General features: G+C 40.7%; 1 protein-coding gene across 2 annotated transcripts; it reads left to right on the plus strand.

Moving 5' to 3' along the window:
- Positions 1 to 125: 125 nt before the first annotated feature.
- KLHL6 (kelch like family member 6) lies at positions 126 to 14,447 on the plus strand. 2 transcript variants are annotated; one of them, XM_033149952.1, is made up of 8 exons: positions 126 to 280; positions 2,399 to 2,827; positions 6,576 to 6,741; positions 9,695 to 10,144; positions 11,231 to 11,468; positions 11,906 to 12,108; positions 12,560 to 12,773; positions 13,863 to 14,447. In XM_033149952.1, exons 2-8 carry the CDS (start codon positions 2,565 to 2,567, stop codon positions 14,162 to 14,164), a joined length of 1,836 nt encoding a protein of 611 aa, XP_033005843.1. In that variant the 5' UTR covers positions 126 to 280; positions 2,399 to 2,564; the 3' UTR covers positions 14,165 to 14,447. The 2 variants fall into 2 exon arrangements, with proteins under 2 accessions (XP_033005843.1, XP_033005844.1); XM_033149953.1 differs by lacking the exon at positions 126 to 280 and adding an exon at positions 1,358 to 1,475.
- Positions 14,448 to 15,926: the final 1,479 nt, after the last annotated feature.

The raw sequence follows: 15,926 nt of genomic DNA on the forward strand, positions 1-15,926 counted from the left end.
CTTGGGAGATGTAGTTCACGGTTTGCGATGCAATGCCGCGTTGCGCCAGAGGGACAGAGCTGAGCACTTTCTTCCTCTTGTCTTCAATGTTAGTGCTCTTGTAAATTTGTTTTAGACTGCTTAGCTAGGACCTGGGAGACCAGGGTTCAAATTCCCAGTCATCCATGAAGCTCACCTGGGTGGCCTTAGTCACTGTCTCAGCCTAATCTGTCTTGCTGGGTTGCTGTGCGGATAAAATAAGGAGAACCATGTACACCACATTGAGCGCCTTGAAGGAAAGGTAGGCAAGAAATGCAAATAAAATGGTAACTGCCTGAGATGCCTTGGCAAAAAGAGGGTAAACAAATGTATGAATAACCCTGCACCCTGAAGCAGTTAGCTAGGATGGAACCAGGCTGTAAACACTTAAGTCTTTCAAAAGAAAAAATGTGAAAGAGAAGAATATGAACAAATATTCCAGGATACATTGAAAGCACATTACTTACTCCAAAGAATCTCGGGGACTGTAGTTTGCTAAGGGTGCTGGGAATTGTAGCTCTGTGAGGGGTAAATGACAGTTCCCAGGATTCATTATTCAACATTTCCAGAAAAACTGGATTCATATAGGCAATACCAAATTGTGGCAGTTGTTACTAGTCAAGGTGGTAATTTATATCACAAATTAACCTTTTTTTTGGGGGGGGGGTCCATTTGAATTATGGAGAATTTTATAGCCAGTGCTACTAATAAGAGTGGTAAGTGGGCTCCTCCAGATGACTTGTTTAAGGAGCATTTATTCTTATTTGCTTGTGTAAAAGCTTATGTGGAGGTTAGACTATGCTCGATCTTTATTAATGCTTTGTTCTGATTTGTTGGTGGGGAGGTTATACAACAATGAACATTCATCCTGATTTGCTTGTGGGTTGTATATGTGTCTTACTGTTAAACATCATTCATTCATTCCATGCATGTATTTCCCTGCCATTTTCCTAACCACAACGTGGCTTTGTTGCACATTTTAATTGCACAATCCTAATTTTTTGGAATATGCTTCAGTCCTTCCCACAAAATATTGACAGTTTGGAGGGGACCTTTGTCAGTCCTGTTTACCAAAGGTGTGGCTTGATAGTCCCGTGACAAAATGCCATCCAAAGTTACTCCTAAAACAGCAAGTGAAAGACAAGGGGCAAAGCGTTTGTGGGATCTAGGGTAAATATAATTTAAAAATGGAAACAAAAGAAGCATATGGATTAAGCCTCCTGAAATATAATAAAGGGCAGCTTTATCCCTATGACAAGAGACTACTGCATGGTGAGTGTATTCATGGTGGCTGCAAGTTAACATTGTTTATCATGTTGATCCTTCCAGTCATGTGGAAAGTTTCTACACCTGTGCCAACTATTCTTGGATGTCAGGCTGAAGCATGGAAACTTTCTATGCAATTCTGAGAATCTATGTGATAAACTGCATTAGACTGTAAGGCCAGAGTGAAGAGAGTAAGTGTTATCTCACAGAAGCCTCCATTCCCAAGACATAATAAAGGTGACTCAGCCATTGGACTCACTCCAGCACTGAGCTTAGCAGATCTGCTTTTTCCTGCTGATGCAAATCAATATAATGCATATAACGTTTACCATTATGCTGTCTGTGATATGGCTGGCATCTGATACATGTCATGCTTCTAAAGACCTAATAATGAAATAGAAAGTGGTCAGGTGAAATTGTATGCTTGTTGTAATAATTGCTCATATTTTGCATTGAGAACACTGTCATTTGGGAAACTCTGCATTCATATAAATTGCATTTTAATTAACTAATTATATCATGTATCTCAGCATTAACTTATGAGAGGAAGGTTGCTATTTGGGAGCTTTTAAAATTCATTTTTAACTGCCATCCAAAATGGCAAACTTAGGCAAACTTAGCTTTGGTTCATTCAGACCATCCCTGTACTGAATTCCTCATTTAGCTGTGTATAGTTTGTAAAAATATATATAAAGTGCAGATACAAAGATAGTCAGTGCAGGAAACAATATTGTTGATAGTCCCAAACTGGCGAGTAAGTAATACCTCTCAAAGCCAAGACAATTGCCAGTTGTTACCACACAGTACATAAATACATGCATGCATGCATGCAAAGCTTATATTTACTCTAGGCATTCTTTCAAAATGCTGGTTGTTAAAATTATAACCCCATAAGTCTCCCATCATGCTCATCAAGTATATCTGGATGGATATATACATATAAATTATGCAGCAGAATGCTGATTTCAGAACAGTTTTAGAGGTATTTGGCATTCATTATAATCGCATATTCAAAGGCACCTTAAAGTCTTCTTTAGGCATAGTAAAACTGCTTGAAAATGTGTGGAATTAAAAAATAACAACACAACCCCACTGACTTTGTTTGTGTTAACAGGATGAGAAAGTGCAAGGCTTCCTGTTTTGCATGTGTGACAGCTGTAGATAAGTGGGGAGGCCCAAACAGGAAATCCGTCTTGCTTCTGCAGCATGACTTGTCTGAAGCTCAGGAACCATCTTAGATTGAAGTATCAATGGCATGATGTGCTGCTGCTAATCGAAACATGGGAGACATAGTGAAGAAGAACTTGGAGGAGGAATCTCTGTTGCCTTTGGAAAATGAGTGTTCCAGGAACATGGGAGAGCTTGTGGAGGTCTCCATCAGTGAAAGGGTTAAGTTTGATGACACAGGCCTATCCATGGTGCTGCAGAACGGCTTGGAGAACCTGCGACTGGAAAACTCTCTCACAGATGTTACCCTGTGTGTGGGCAACATGAAATTCTCATGCCACCGAGTGGTTCTAGCAGCGGCAAGCAATTATTTTAGGTAAGGGAGATATTTAAAATTAAGTATTTTCTCTCTCTCTCTCCTATCATTTGGATGTTCAATTGCAACCAGAAATAGTTAAGCAGGTAAGATGGGAAAGTGACATTTCCCAAGCACTTGATTTGAAACCTACCCCAACAGTCTATGAGCTTCCAAAATGTCTATATTTGGTGGCATGTCAGAAGAAGTGTATCGCCAAACAGGGTGATAATTACAGCATCCAGAATATTAATTGAGAATGCTAGGTATGTGGGATAGAAAATTTTTGAATATAGGAACAGACATGCAATCAATTACAGTTCCCCTTGTTTTCCCCCTCCATAACAATCCCAACTATGTCCAGATAATTGTATTGGTAATAATAAAATAAAATATTAATTCCCATTAAAAAGTGTTGTTCCACAGGCTCCTGGGTGTTTTAGGTAGTATGTATGTTATCATTAATGCAGTTGAATGTGTGGAAGCTGAATGATCCTTTCCCCAAAAAACCTGTTTCCATGAGGAGGGCAACATATGGCAAAAGCAATCAATGAGGGGAAAGGAGTGTGCTTCCTATTTTTCTTGGAGTTCTAAAATTAAAAAAAAGTGATTTGAGAAATGGGAAAAACACATGGAAGGAAGGCACTGAAATCCAGCAGGGTCACCTTCTGTAGCATATGCTAGAAAATGGTGTTCCTTATGGAAACTGAGAAAATATGCCAGATAAATAGTGAGAAACAAAATACTCCACTATCATGTTACTAATTACACTGGAAAATAAAGAATTTTTTTTATCAATCCCTGTCAGTGAGAATTATTGTGACATGGGGATGGATTTTATTATTACTTTTTTTAATGGTAAAAGAAACATTAACTTTTGATACCAAAAGTTACTCAGTCAGGTCAAGGTGTGACATTTATACTAGTTGGTAGAACAAAAGGGGGGAACGTTTGGCATATTTAATTCCAAATGTAATTGGGGCCATTTTAGGTATGGTAATTTTTGCTGGCCTCCGTATTTCTACTCATCATAAGGCATTTTTAAAAGTAGCTAACGTAGGACTTTATCCCCCTTTCAAAATGTATATTAATTGGCACCATAAATATTTCTGCTAGCAGGATTAATTAATCAATTCACAGAAAACTATCCCTTGCACTGTCACAGAAAACTAACAAAATTATTTTGACACAAGATTTTGCCTTTCTTTTGGCATAAGAGAATGCATCTGGTATCTTGGAACTGAGATGTCTTACAACCATAATTCAAATCTACTAGTCTCATTTTAATGTCTCATTTTTGGTTACTGTTTTGTGGAGAAGGGGTGAAGCGATACTCAGAAATATTAAATGACCAAGCTTGCAATCCTGTGCACGATTGGGAGGAGTATCATTTAATTCAGCAAGAGTTCCAAGTGAATGTGGATAGGCTCAGTCTGTAAATTAATCTTACAATGGTGTAGCTATGTATACTGGTCTTCTGACAGGTGAGTATGGTATTTGCCATTCAGATTTAGCTACTCATAGTTAATGACTCCATTCAGATTTAAATGCTGCATAAGAATACATATTTACATCAGATTTTTTTTGGGGGGGGGGAACCACATAAAATTCTCCACCAGATAATTCCATGGACTATCCCATGTGATTGGCACAACCTTTTATCTTTCGGGAGAGAGGACTTCTGATGATTTATTCAGCCAAAAACATGTACATGTTGTTTTGTTGGAACGTGACTTTAATATTTCTTAGAGTGATCCCTTTCCTTGAGAACAAGGCACAATAGCTTTGGTTCAGCTTTATGGAGAAAAGGGGGTTGCCTGTGTGAAGTTTACCTGGGCTCCTTTCCGGCTGCTTAGCCTTGAAAAAGCCCAAATGTTTCTATCTTCAAAGAAGGGAAGCAAGATTAATAATACCCTGCTTTAAACCAACAAGTTACACTGAAAAAACAATTCCAATCGGACAATTGACCAAGAGGTCCTTGAAACACACAATTATTCAATACAGCAATATTTGAGTGTTAGATGTGAGAAAATAATAATAATAATAATAATAATAATAATAATAATAATAATAATAATTTATTATTTGTACCCCGCCCATCTGGCTGGGTCTCCCCAGCCACTCTGGGCGGCTTCCACCAAACATTAAAATACATTTAAAATATCACAGTTTAAAAACTTCCCTAAACAGGGCTGCCTTCAGGAATTTTCTGAATGTCAGGTAGTTGTTTATTCCCTTGACTTCTGATGGGAGGGCGTTCCACAGGGCGGGCGCCACTACCGAGAAGGCCCTCTGCCTGGTTCCCTGTAGTTTTGCTTCTCGCAGTGAGGGAACCGACAGAAGGCCCTCGGCGCTGGATCTCAGTGTCCGGGCTGAATGATGGGGCTGGAGACGCTCCTTCAAGTATACAGGACCGAGGCCGTTTAGGGCTTTAAAGGTCAGCACCAACACTTTGAATTGTGCTCGGAAACGTACTGGGAGCCAATGTAGATCTCTCAGGACCGGTGTTATGTGGTCCCGGCGGCCCCTCCCAGTCACCAGTCTAGCTGCCGCATTCTGGATTAATTGCAGTTTCCGGGTCACCTTCAAAGGTAGCCCCACATAGAGCGCATTGCAGTAGTCCAAGCGGGAGATAACTAGAGCATAAGTTTTGCCTTTCTTTGACAAATGTCAAGAGAGTGACAATAACTCTAGGATTCTGAAATGCTAAAACACAGATATGTAGACCTAGTGTAGCAGAGTGATTAAGAACATACATTAGAAGCTGGGAGGTTTCCAGTTGAAATCTCAGCTCAGCCTTGAACTTCACTGGGTAGCCCCAGACAAACCACTGTTCATCACCCTTTGCGCTTATCTGTATTAGGAGGAGCAATAACAACAACAATAATAATCATAATAATAATCATATAAAGTTATTGTAAGGCTATATCAGGGCAAGATGAGGTGGCTCAATTATTTCTTGATGAGACTGATCATTTAGATCCTTTTCAAATTGGCTTCCATCCCAGATTTGGGACAGACATTCCCTTGTTCACTCTGGTGGATGATTTACACTGAGATAGACAAGGGAGCGTAATCCCATTGATTTGTCCTCTCAGTGGTTTTCAATACCATTTACTCTGGTACCCTTCTGAACTATCTGACTATATTGTGGTTCAAATTCTCATCTTTCTGAAAGACTTCCTAGGAGGATGTTCTGAGAAACTGCTGCTCCACCCTGAACAATGGCTTATGGCAGGCTTCCTCAAACTCGGCCCTCCAGATGTTTTGAGACTACAATTCCCATCATCCCTGACCACGTTTTGAGACTTTTGGAATAAAAACACATTTATTCCATACTCATTAGCTGATTAGACACTGCATTTTATTTATTTGCTTTAATTTTTCAAATCTGCATTATAATAAGGCACTATAGCCCAATGCAGTATGTATACAAACAATATCAAAAACAAATTAATAGCATGTGTTACCGTAAAAACAAGAAGCTTTTAATAATAACGTTTAATGTGTACTGAGATTGCTGTATGTTTTATAGGTGAGTTTGATGGTTTTAAAGGATTGCTCTTATGGTTTTGTAGTTAATTTTTTTTATTGCTCTGATCTGATATATATTGTTAGCAACTTTCAATATTTTAAAATAGAAAAATAGCATAAACATACTTTAAAATAAATTACATATGAAGTGATTGGGGAAGTATTAGTATTCTTGTTTCCAGAGTGTATTTCAGAATGACTGGTCTTCCAAGAAATTACGTATTTTCCCCTTCAGGGCAATGTTTTGCAACGACTTGAAAGAAAAGTATGAAGAAAAAATAGTAATTAAGGGAGTTGATGCTGAAACAATGCAGATTCTTTTGGATTACACTTACACAAGCAAAGTGCTGATCACTAAGGAAAATGTCCAGAAAGTCCTGGAAGCCGCTAGTCTTTTTCAGGTTAGTGAAGTAAAATATTTACAGCACATAGAAACCAAACCAAATTCACGGGAGTACTCGTTTTAGCTCATTGTTTAGTGTGAAAATGGCTAATTGACAACTGTTGGATTAGTCTTTGGGCAACTTTGAATTTTACTACGAAACAATATTTTGCTTTGGGATTTCACTGGCTGTTCTATTTAATAACTAGATCTAATGTTCAGCCTAAGTTCACAAGCAAGGCATGCTGTGTGAATCAAAAGGTGCTTACTCAGAAGTAAGTCCAAGATCAATTCCCAATTAAGTGTGCAAAGCACTGTAGCCTTAAACTGGTTTTTGCTGTTTAAGGGCTGGCTCTGCCTGCCTTACCCAGCTCCTTCTTCTTCTTCTTTGGCAATCACTCGTAGCCGAGTAAGATTGTCTTCCATAAACATGGTTTTAACAGTGAGTCCGTAAGTGACTGTGGAGGCCAATTCTGGATCCACATGTCCTTCCACAGTGGGGACATAGGTTTCCGCACGGTAGTTCATCACGGTGAGGGTTTGCCAAGCGTGCCTTCCTCTTAGCACGTTTCCCCCTTTTGTCCTGAGTTCAAGCCATGACACCTTTGGTAAAGGCTGTTCTCCAGTTGGATTGTCTTCCGAAGCAACTACTCTGTTCCAAACTTTAAAATGGAAAGCATACCTAGCTCCACCTCACGCCCCCGAAGTTGTCAGGAAGGCTGCCTGCTTGCCTATGACAGGATGGACCGGAGTGCTGTCCTTGTGTCCATCCCTGGTTCTGCTACTTTGATAATGCTGCTCCTATCCTTAACTGACCATGATGGCTGTGTTCTGCCTCCACAGTGACAGGCAGAAGAAACCACAATGGACCAATTTGCTCATCCCCACACCTACCCCACTTTAATGGGACTGGCATAATGAGGACTACCTAAAATATCTCAAAGTAGCGAGCAAGCTTTTTAATTTTTCAGCTTGATCACAACAATAATAAAAAGCGCTGAAGCACGTGAATTATTTTTAAATGGACCAGCATTCCTTCCAGTTTTTGTCCCGTTAACTTGTAGTTCCAGCCCTGCATGGCTCCACTCCATGTGTGGCAGATAAAGCTGGCTATAGATATGATACAAAGGGGAAGTTTATCAAATGGAATAAGTACATCTAATTTTGATTCGAGAGCTTCGTTTCTTTAAATGTTTGCCCACATGTATCTTTAAAAAACAGGAACCAGTGGTTTATAGGCCAGGTCTGTTATGATAAGTAGCCTAAATGTGTCAACAGGACATAGCTCTCAGCACAAAACTCTGCTGTAAACGCTTCTTTAAAATACACCATCACCATTAAAAATGGTGTTTCAGATTTTTCACTTCCCTCTTTTCCTTTTAACTACAGTATATTCTGGCGTATAAGACTACTTTTTAATCCAGGAAAATCTTCTCAAAAGTCGGGGGTCGTCTTATACGCCGGGTGGAAAATCTGTGGTTGAGTATATCTCAAACTCTATATTTTAACTAGAAAAGTTGGGGGTCGTCTTATACGCCCAGTCGTCTTATACGCCGCAATATACGGTACTTTTTTTTTTAAGTCATGCACTACTTTGTACTCCATCAACTCTAAGGTTAGGTGCAGATTTTTAAAAAAGTTATGGAGAAAACTGCTGAACTGTATTGATATCCAGAAGCACCCTGAGTGCTCAGCCTTTCCTTGAGATTTTAGCTGGGATTTTGGAATGTATAGTGTTACATGCCACTCCCAATCTCTGAGCAGTGCAAGATTCCAGGGAGTTCCAGATGTACTATCCAGGGCCCATGTTTCCTTTGTTATCCAGGGTTAACCAAAGGCAGCATTCTTTCCTGAGTAACAATGAAAACAAATTCACAGTAAACTGAAGTCTGAGATGGGTGCAATTAGAACTAGTAATCTCTCAAACTCATTCCCAGCCAGTCAATCTGATCTGCTCTTCACCCTCTTTCAACATTTGATCCAGACCATGTGCATGTTATGTTGATGTGAAAACCTCTTATACCACCATTGTCATTTTATGTGAATGCTGCCTTTCCATAGTTAAAACCATGCTCAAGGCAGCTTACAACATAGAAATATTTACTCGGTTACAAACATAGCCAACAATAAATAAGCACATCAAAAAGTACACAACCAAATTGAACAATCTGCATATAAACCATAATAAGATCTAAAAAGAAAGATACAAAAAACTAACTCCCTAAACAATATGGCCAGGTAGAAAAAGGCCAGCAATGCAGGGAGCAAGTCTTCCAGGACTCAGTCAAGATCAGGCATCCCCAAACTCAGCCCTCCAGCTGTTTTGGGGACTGCAACTCCCATCATCCCTAGCTAACAGGACCAGTCGTCAGGGATGATGGGAGTTGTAGTCCCAAAACAGCTGGAGGGCCGAGTTTGGGGGTGCCTGGTCAAGATGGTGTCTGGACACTTCAGGAGCCTCACCTTTTGTGCAGCCTCTTACACTCTCCAAATGATTGTGCAAATAGGCCCTGTGACATCAGTTTTGCCCACCTGACACTATTTATTTTCCCACTCATCACAGAATTCCTTTCTCCCGTGGAATCCCCACCTACCACATCCCAGCATTTTGAAGGTTTATTATACAGATGAGCAGCATTAAGCTCAATGAAGCATAAGAAGCCCCCTGCTGGGTCAGACCAAAGGCCCATCTAGTCCAGCATCCTGTTCCCAAAGTGACCAATGAGATGCCTAAGGGGAGACTGCAAGCTGAGTGCAACAGCACTCTTCCCGCTTTTGGTTCCCAGAAACTGGCATTCAGAGGCAAATTGCCTTCACTAACAATGTATACTAAACATGGTATTTGCACATTTTACATCAGGGACATTGCTTCCTCACATTCTTAAGATTTGTTAACAGCAGTAAAATAAACTAACAAGCACAGGAGGGCATGTCTGCATAGTAACTTAATGTGCTTCCTTTTCTGCTTGTAGTTTTTGCGAATGGTAGAAGCTTGCTCCAATTTTCTCAATGAAGCTCTTCATCCAGAAAACTGTGTTGGGATTCTGAGACTGGCTGATGCTCATTCACTTGATAAACTGAAGCAGCAGGTCAAGGGATATATTATTCAGAATTTTTCCCAAGTACTGAATTACGATGAGTTCTTAGAACTGCCTGTGGATGTCCTATATAGTATGCTAAAGAGTGATGAACTCTGTGTCACTGACGAAGCTCAAGTGTTTGAAATGGTTATAAACTGGGTGCATTACAAAATAGCAGAAAGACTTCCTCTCCTGGCTTACATCCTTGAGGGTGTCAGACTACCCCTTCTGGACCCTTGGTATTTTGTAGAGACTGTAGAAGCTGAGCCACTGATCCGACAGTGCCCTGGTGTCTTTCCTCTGCTTCAAGAAGCCAGAATGTACCATCTATCAGGGAACGAGGTGAGTTAAATGTTGATTGTATTAAGAAAGAGTTCAGACTAGTGATTCAATGAGCTGCTTGAACTATCTATATAGGTACTCTGCAATGAGCTTTCTGTGGTGTTCCTGCTTGTGGCAGTGTCATCCTGCCTTTTGGGAATGCTAACTTCCTAACATCCATCTCTATGGTAACATTTTCAAGAAAGTGGCCATGTTAATCTCTTCCAGAAAAGACAACATATAGTTTTGTGGCACCATAAAGACTAACAGATATACAGTACAGTGGTTCAATTACTTACATCTTTTGCCCCCGTAACCATGAACATACATACACTGTTCTTTCTGCCTCTGGTGAAGTCCATGAAAGTCCATAAATGTGCAGAAGCAATTTCTGGCACTGCAGACATGTGCAGATGTGATTTCCAGCATCGCGCTGCGCCGGTCCAGCCCACGGAGGATCTCCACGGGAGTGATCCAGCCCATGCCTGATAAGCCTTGCCGACCCCTGCTCTAGACTTTGATGGACTTCAGCTCCAGCTTACACGGCTAATTGTCAGGGTTGGTGGGTGCTGGAGAGTCACATTTTCTCCATCCCTGGTATAAATAGTCAGTGTTATCCAAGAATATTGAAGCTGTATGGCCACAATTTGCTCAAGTGTTAGGGGAAAAGGTGGAGGGGTTTTTATGTTCGACTATTTATTTCATGAATTTCATAGAGCTAGGCATGTGTGTCTTATGAAGAATGAGTATTTTTAAATAGGTAACAACCATGCATTAAATGCATGCAAACAACTCTTAAAATCATGCCTTCTAGATCTTTTGGAATAATCTGTGAAATGTTTATTACAATATATTGTATACACCAGTACACTGATTGGGATGAGTTTTGTAACTTGCAGTTATATGAGTTTTATTGTATGCTGTTTTTCTAATAAAAAAAATTAAAAAATGAGCACAGCTTGCATGCGGAAGGTGGGTAGACACTCTTGAAGGTGTCTGGAGCTTGGTATGTTCCTAGGCGAATTACTGTATTTACTGGGAGCGAAGGGGGGCTTTTGTTAAAATGTTTAAAGATAAAGATCTCTTCAGCTCTTTGCTTTCATTTAGATCATTTCTGAAAGAACAAAGCCGAGAATGCACGAATTCCAGTCAGAGGTCTTCATGATCATAGGTGGCTGCACAAAGGATGAAAAGTTTGTAGCTGAAGTCACCTGCCTTGATCCTTTGAGGCGCAGTCGTTTGGAAGTGGCAAAAATGCCAAACACGGAACAAGAAACCGAGTGTGAGAATAAAAAATGGGTGGAGTTTGCTTGTGCCACATTAAAAAATGAAGTCTACATATCAGGTAAGGAAGATCATAATGCCCATGGAAATAAATGAGGGAGGAAAAATAGTTACAGCATGAGACTCTTAATCTCAAGGTCCTGGGTTTTAGCTCCACATGGGACAAAAGATTCCTGCATTGCAGGAGGTTGGACTAGAGGATCCTTGTGATCCTTTCCAACTTTACAATTCTATGATTCTATGTCCTGAGACTATGAAACATTAGGTTTAAGTAACAATGTTCATAGTTCTTTCAGGAGTCGGACTGTTGCCAAACTAAAAGTTTGCAGTCAAATAGCAGCTATCCTACAATGCTTTTGTTGTGGAAGTTTAACCCTCATTTTTAAAAAAGAATTGAGCTGGCTCTTGGAGAATATAGCTGTATGTATTTAGAAATCAAAAATCTAGGAACAAATCCTGGAAGTTTGGTTCTAATTTGGTATATTACATTCATCACAGGAGGGAAAGAAACGCAGCACGAAGTTTGGAAATATAATTCATCCATCAACAAATGGATCCAAATTGAATATTTGAACGTTGGAAGATGGAGACACAAAATGGCCGTGTTGGGTGGCAAAGTGTATGTCATTGGAGGTTACGACGGTATACAAAGAATCAACAGTGTGGAGACATATGATTCTTTTCACAACTGTTGGTCAGAGGTAAGGTACAGATGTGCTTTTGGTAGTGATGAAACAGGAAACAGACTAAAATAACGACTTTCTACTCTCAGATGTTGGTTAACAGGCAAATGGTGTTTTCACACCAAAAATGTTTTGTTTTGTTTTTGGCATTTCCTGCATCTATAATGCAAATGTAAGATTATCTAGAAGATAAATTTAGAATGGCATTTTCTTTTTACCCAATCAACCATCATACATGGATGCACATTGTGCAAAACAAAGGTGGCAATTCTAGACATTTACCGGGAAGAAAGTCCCTTTGAATGCCATAGGCATCTTAAACCAAATGGTGTCAGTCGTATACTCTTCGTCACTTGCCCCCAACTCATTTCTCTCCACTTTACTTTTTTTTAAAAAGAGAATTAATATGCATGAAGCCCTGATGAACCTTCAGCACGTTCCTCAATTCTGTTGTTTTGCATTATTATAGGCAGCTCCTCTCATGGTCAACGTCAGTTCATTTGGGGCCGCCAGTTACAAGAAGAAGCTCTATGTGATTGGAGGAGGACCTAATGGGAAGCTGGCCACGGACAAAACACAATGTTATGACCCAGCAACAAACAACTGGACCTTAAAATCACCCATGCCTGTTGAGGCAAAATGTGTCAATGCCACCAGTTTCCATGACCACATCTATGTTGTTGGTAGGTACGGCTGAAATGCTTTTTCTAGAATTCCAGTTGAAGGACAAGAAGGCAGTTTAGTCAAACTCTGGTCCCTCTGCATTGTTGAATAACCACTTGAGGGAATGGGAATAGTTTTGAATTCCATGCCAAGATATTTTTAATTGGGTTGTGCATGCACACAGAGAGGTGTAAATTGTGGGATAGGTTTTAATGGTTTTGACTGACTGGTTGGCATCCATCTGTCTCAGGAGACAATGGAAGAATGCACCTTTGGTGTCAAAGTCAAATGGTTGGAGAGTTACAGCACTGGTAGGAAAGGATAGATAGATAGATAGATAGATAGATAGATAGATAGATAGATAATACTTTATTCGGCTATAAGCCCACCGGTAGGAGAGGATATATTAATTGTGATTTATCCCTGTGGGCGCCCACATGTGTGGGTTGAAAGCATAGGAGTTAGGCTATAAAACCTTGTTTGACCAAGTCCAGCTAACAAAAGTAAACTGGCTTCCCCTTTCTACCCACTTAACTAAGAATCAGGCAACAAATGGGGAAGTAAGTTTAAAAATAAGATTTACTTTCTTTATAACCATGCATTGTTTCACAGCTACAGTAGCAGTAAAAAACTATGCAGGCAAAATACTTTTATTCATAGGATTTCATTTCATGTCCCCTTGCCCTTGGCAGAGTCTCCCCAGTGTGAGGAGACAGCCTTCAGTTCAACGGAAAGCTGAAATGCAATGGAAGATCCCCAGTGTCCTTTTGAAGTTTCATACTGATATGCTGTGCCATGGGGTGGGGTGGGGGGGATCACAGTTCCCATTGATGAAAACAACCTGCCTGGTGGCTTTCAGATGCCTTGGGCTGTAATTCCCACCAGCCTCAGTGAGCATGGGCTTCTGGAAAATGTAGTCCAAACTAACTGGAAGGCACCCGGTTGATGAAGGCTAGTTGATGAAGTAAAGTCTTTGGCTGGCTGGCTTTTCGGAATGAGTGTCTTGTCCTCTCTTTGTCTTGACGCTGACATTTTGGCCAGAAGCCTAGAATGTATTTAAAAAGAAACAAATTTGCCAGAAGGAATCCTTTGCTCTCTTCCCACTTCAGGTGGAGCTATGAGGGCAGTCTATTCTTACAGCCCACTCACAGACACCTGGTGCCTAGCGACCCAGTTAAGCCACGAACGAGCAAGTTGTGGGATTGCTCCTTGCAACAACAAGCTGTTCATCACCGGAGGACGAGACGAGAAGAACGACGTCATTGCCACTGTGCTGTGTTGGGATGCTGAGACCCAGAAACTGACGGAAGAATGTGTCCTCCCCCGCGGAGTCTCCCATCACGGAAGTGTCACTCTCCGGAAGTCCTACACATATATCCGCAAGGTGGTGCCTGGAGCAGTCTCAGTTTGACTTTGCAGGGATACTCAGGAGAAGGAAAGGAGAAGTTGTCATGAAATACCTCATTCCCCCAGGTTTTTATATAGGATGATCAGGATGAAACCACTAGGCTGTCAGAGTCTTTTCAAGAAACATGTATTTTTACTCAGTTTCCTGCTGTATAGCATGTGCCTTAAATTAATGTCATATCCAGAGGGACCGGGCTATTTGTGGACCTGTAAGCCAATGAAACATTCAACGATATGAGATCCCCCTATAATTAGCAATGCTGAGCTCTGTGAGTTGCAATTATTATTATTAATATTTTTGTAGGTGCCACTTTGGTTATTATTTTATTTTTTTTAAAAAAATCCGATTACTTGCATCAAAAGATGGGATAGAAATGTTTTAAATAAATAAAGTAAATACTCTGATCTGAAGTCATTTTTGCTACGTTGCAGGCAGCCTGAATATTTGCAATCCTTTTTGGCATAAGCCATAAGCAATGTATAGTAAAGGTAAAGGGACCCCTGACCATTGGGTCCAGTCATGTCCGACTCTGGGGTTGCGGAGCTCATCTCGCATTACTGGCCGAAGGAGCCGGCGTACAGCTTCCGGGTCATGTGGCCAGCATGACTAAGCCACTTCTGGCGAACCAGAGCAGCGCACGTAAACGCCGTTTACCTTCCCGCTGAAGCGGTACCTATTTATCTACTTGCACTTTGACGTGCTTTTGAACCAAACCCTTCCTCCTCACCTTTCTCTTTCTATAAACAAAACAAAGTACTTCATATAATCCATTGCTTTTGGATTACTCTTTCCTTGCATTCATGTACAATAAGAATTTCTTTTCTCAAAGTTCCATCAGTGGCCCAGAAGGTGGCGCTGCTACACTATTTTTAAACAAATCTTAATTTCTGGGAACAGAGGTACAAAACAATCCCTTGAATAATGAAAAAAATGCTTGATGTTGCAACATGATTTCCAGGAAAATTGTATGTTATGGTTTTAAAGAATAAGCTAAGCATGGCTATTAATTTCTCATAATCTAATTATACATCTCTGCCTTAAACTGAGTTGAATGTAGTATTATCTGCAATGACTGGCAGTGGCTCTCCAGGGTTTCAGCCAAGAGTCCTTCCCAGCCCTACCTGGAGATGCTGGGGCTTGAACCCGGGACCTTCCGCATGCAAAGCAAATACTACCACTGAGCTACGATGTCTGTGCACCTATACACCATGGGGGCTCTTTTTTATATTGTTACACACCACTCCCAATCTCTGAGCGGTGCGAGATTCCAGGGTTTGTGTATCCTTTTGGGAATGAGGCACAGTGGAGACTGTGGTGTCTTTATGATACATGGTTTGTTTACACACACACACACACAACCTGAACCTACAATGGAGGGGGTTCACATCTTTACCACCCCAAAAGGGTCATTTCTCCCATAGCCACAACCAGAGATTCAAACAGAAATCAGCCATCGTGCTCTGACTCTCTCTCCAGTTTGCCACTTTTACAACCTTTTCCCCTCTAGGTTACACCACAGCCTAAAAGACCCTTGCTTTGTCTTTTAACTAACTCTGAGTTGACAGAAGGGCCCCTTACATTTGTTGTATGACACAGAGCCCCCTCTCTTTGTCTTTGCTAATGGTTCAGCGCCTTCCGTTTATTCTCCCAATGGCTTATCTTCCAGGTGATTTCCTCATCAGGAAATGGGCCTGGCTTATATTTTAACATTTCCTGAATCCAGGGATTCAGTGGCACCCAGAAACTCATAACAATATATATGCTC

Source organism: Lacerta agilis, chromosome 5 (assembly GCF_009819535.1).
Source record: "Lacerta agilis isolate rLacAgi1 chromosome 5, rLacAgi1.pri, whole genome shotgun sequence".
NCBI classification, from domain to species: domain Eukaryota; kingdom Metazoa; phylum Chordata; class Lepidosauria; order Squamata; family Lacertidae; genus Lacerta; species Lacerta agilis.

Coding starts and splice junctions, on each gene's coding strand:
- KLHL6 (XM_033149952.1), top strand. CDS start 2,565: ATGGGAGACATAGTGAAGAAGAACTTGGAGGAGGAATCTCTGTTGCCT. Junction 10,145..11,230: donor ACCATCTATCAGGGAACGAG/GTGAGTTAAATG, acceptor GCTTTCATTTAG/ATCATTTCTGAAAGAACAAA. Junction 12,774..13,862: donor TGACCACATCTATGTTGTTG/GTAGGTACGGCT, acceptor TTCCCACTTCAG/GTGGAGCTATGAGGGCAGTC.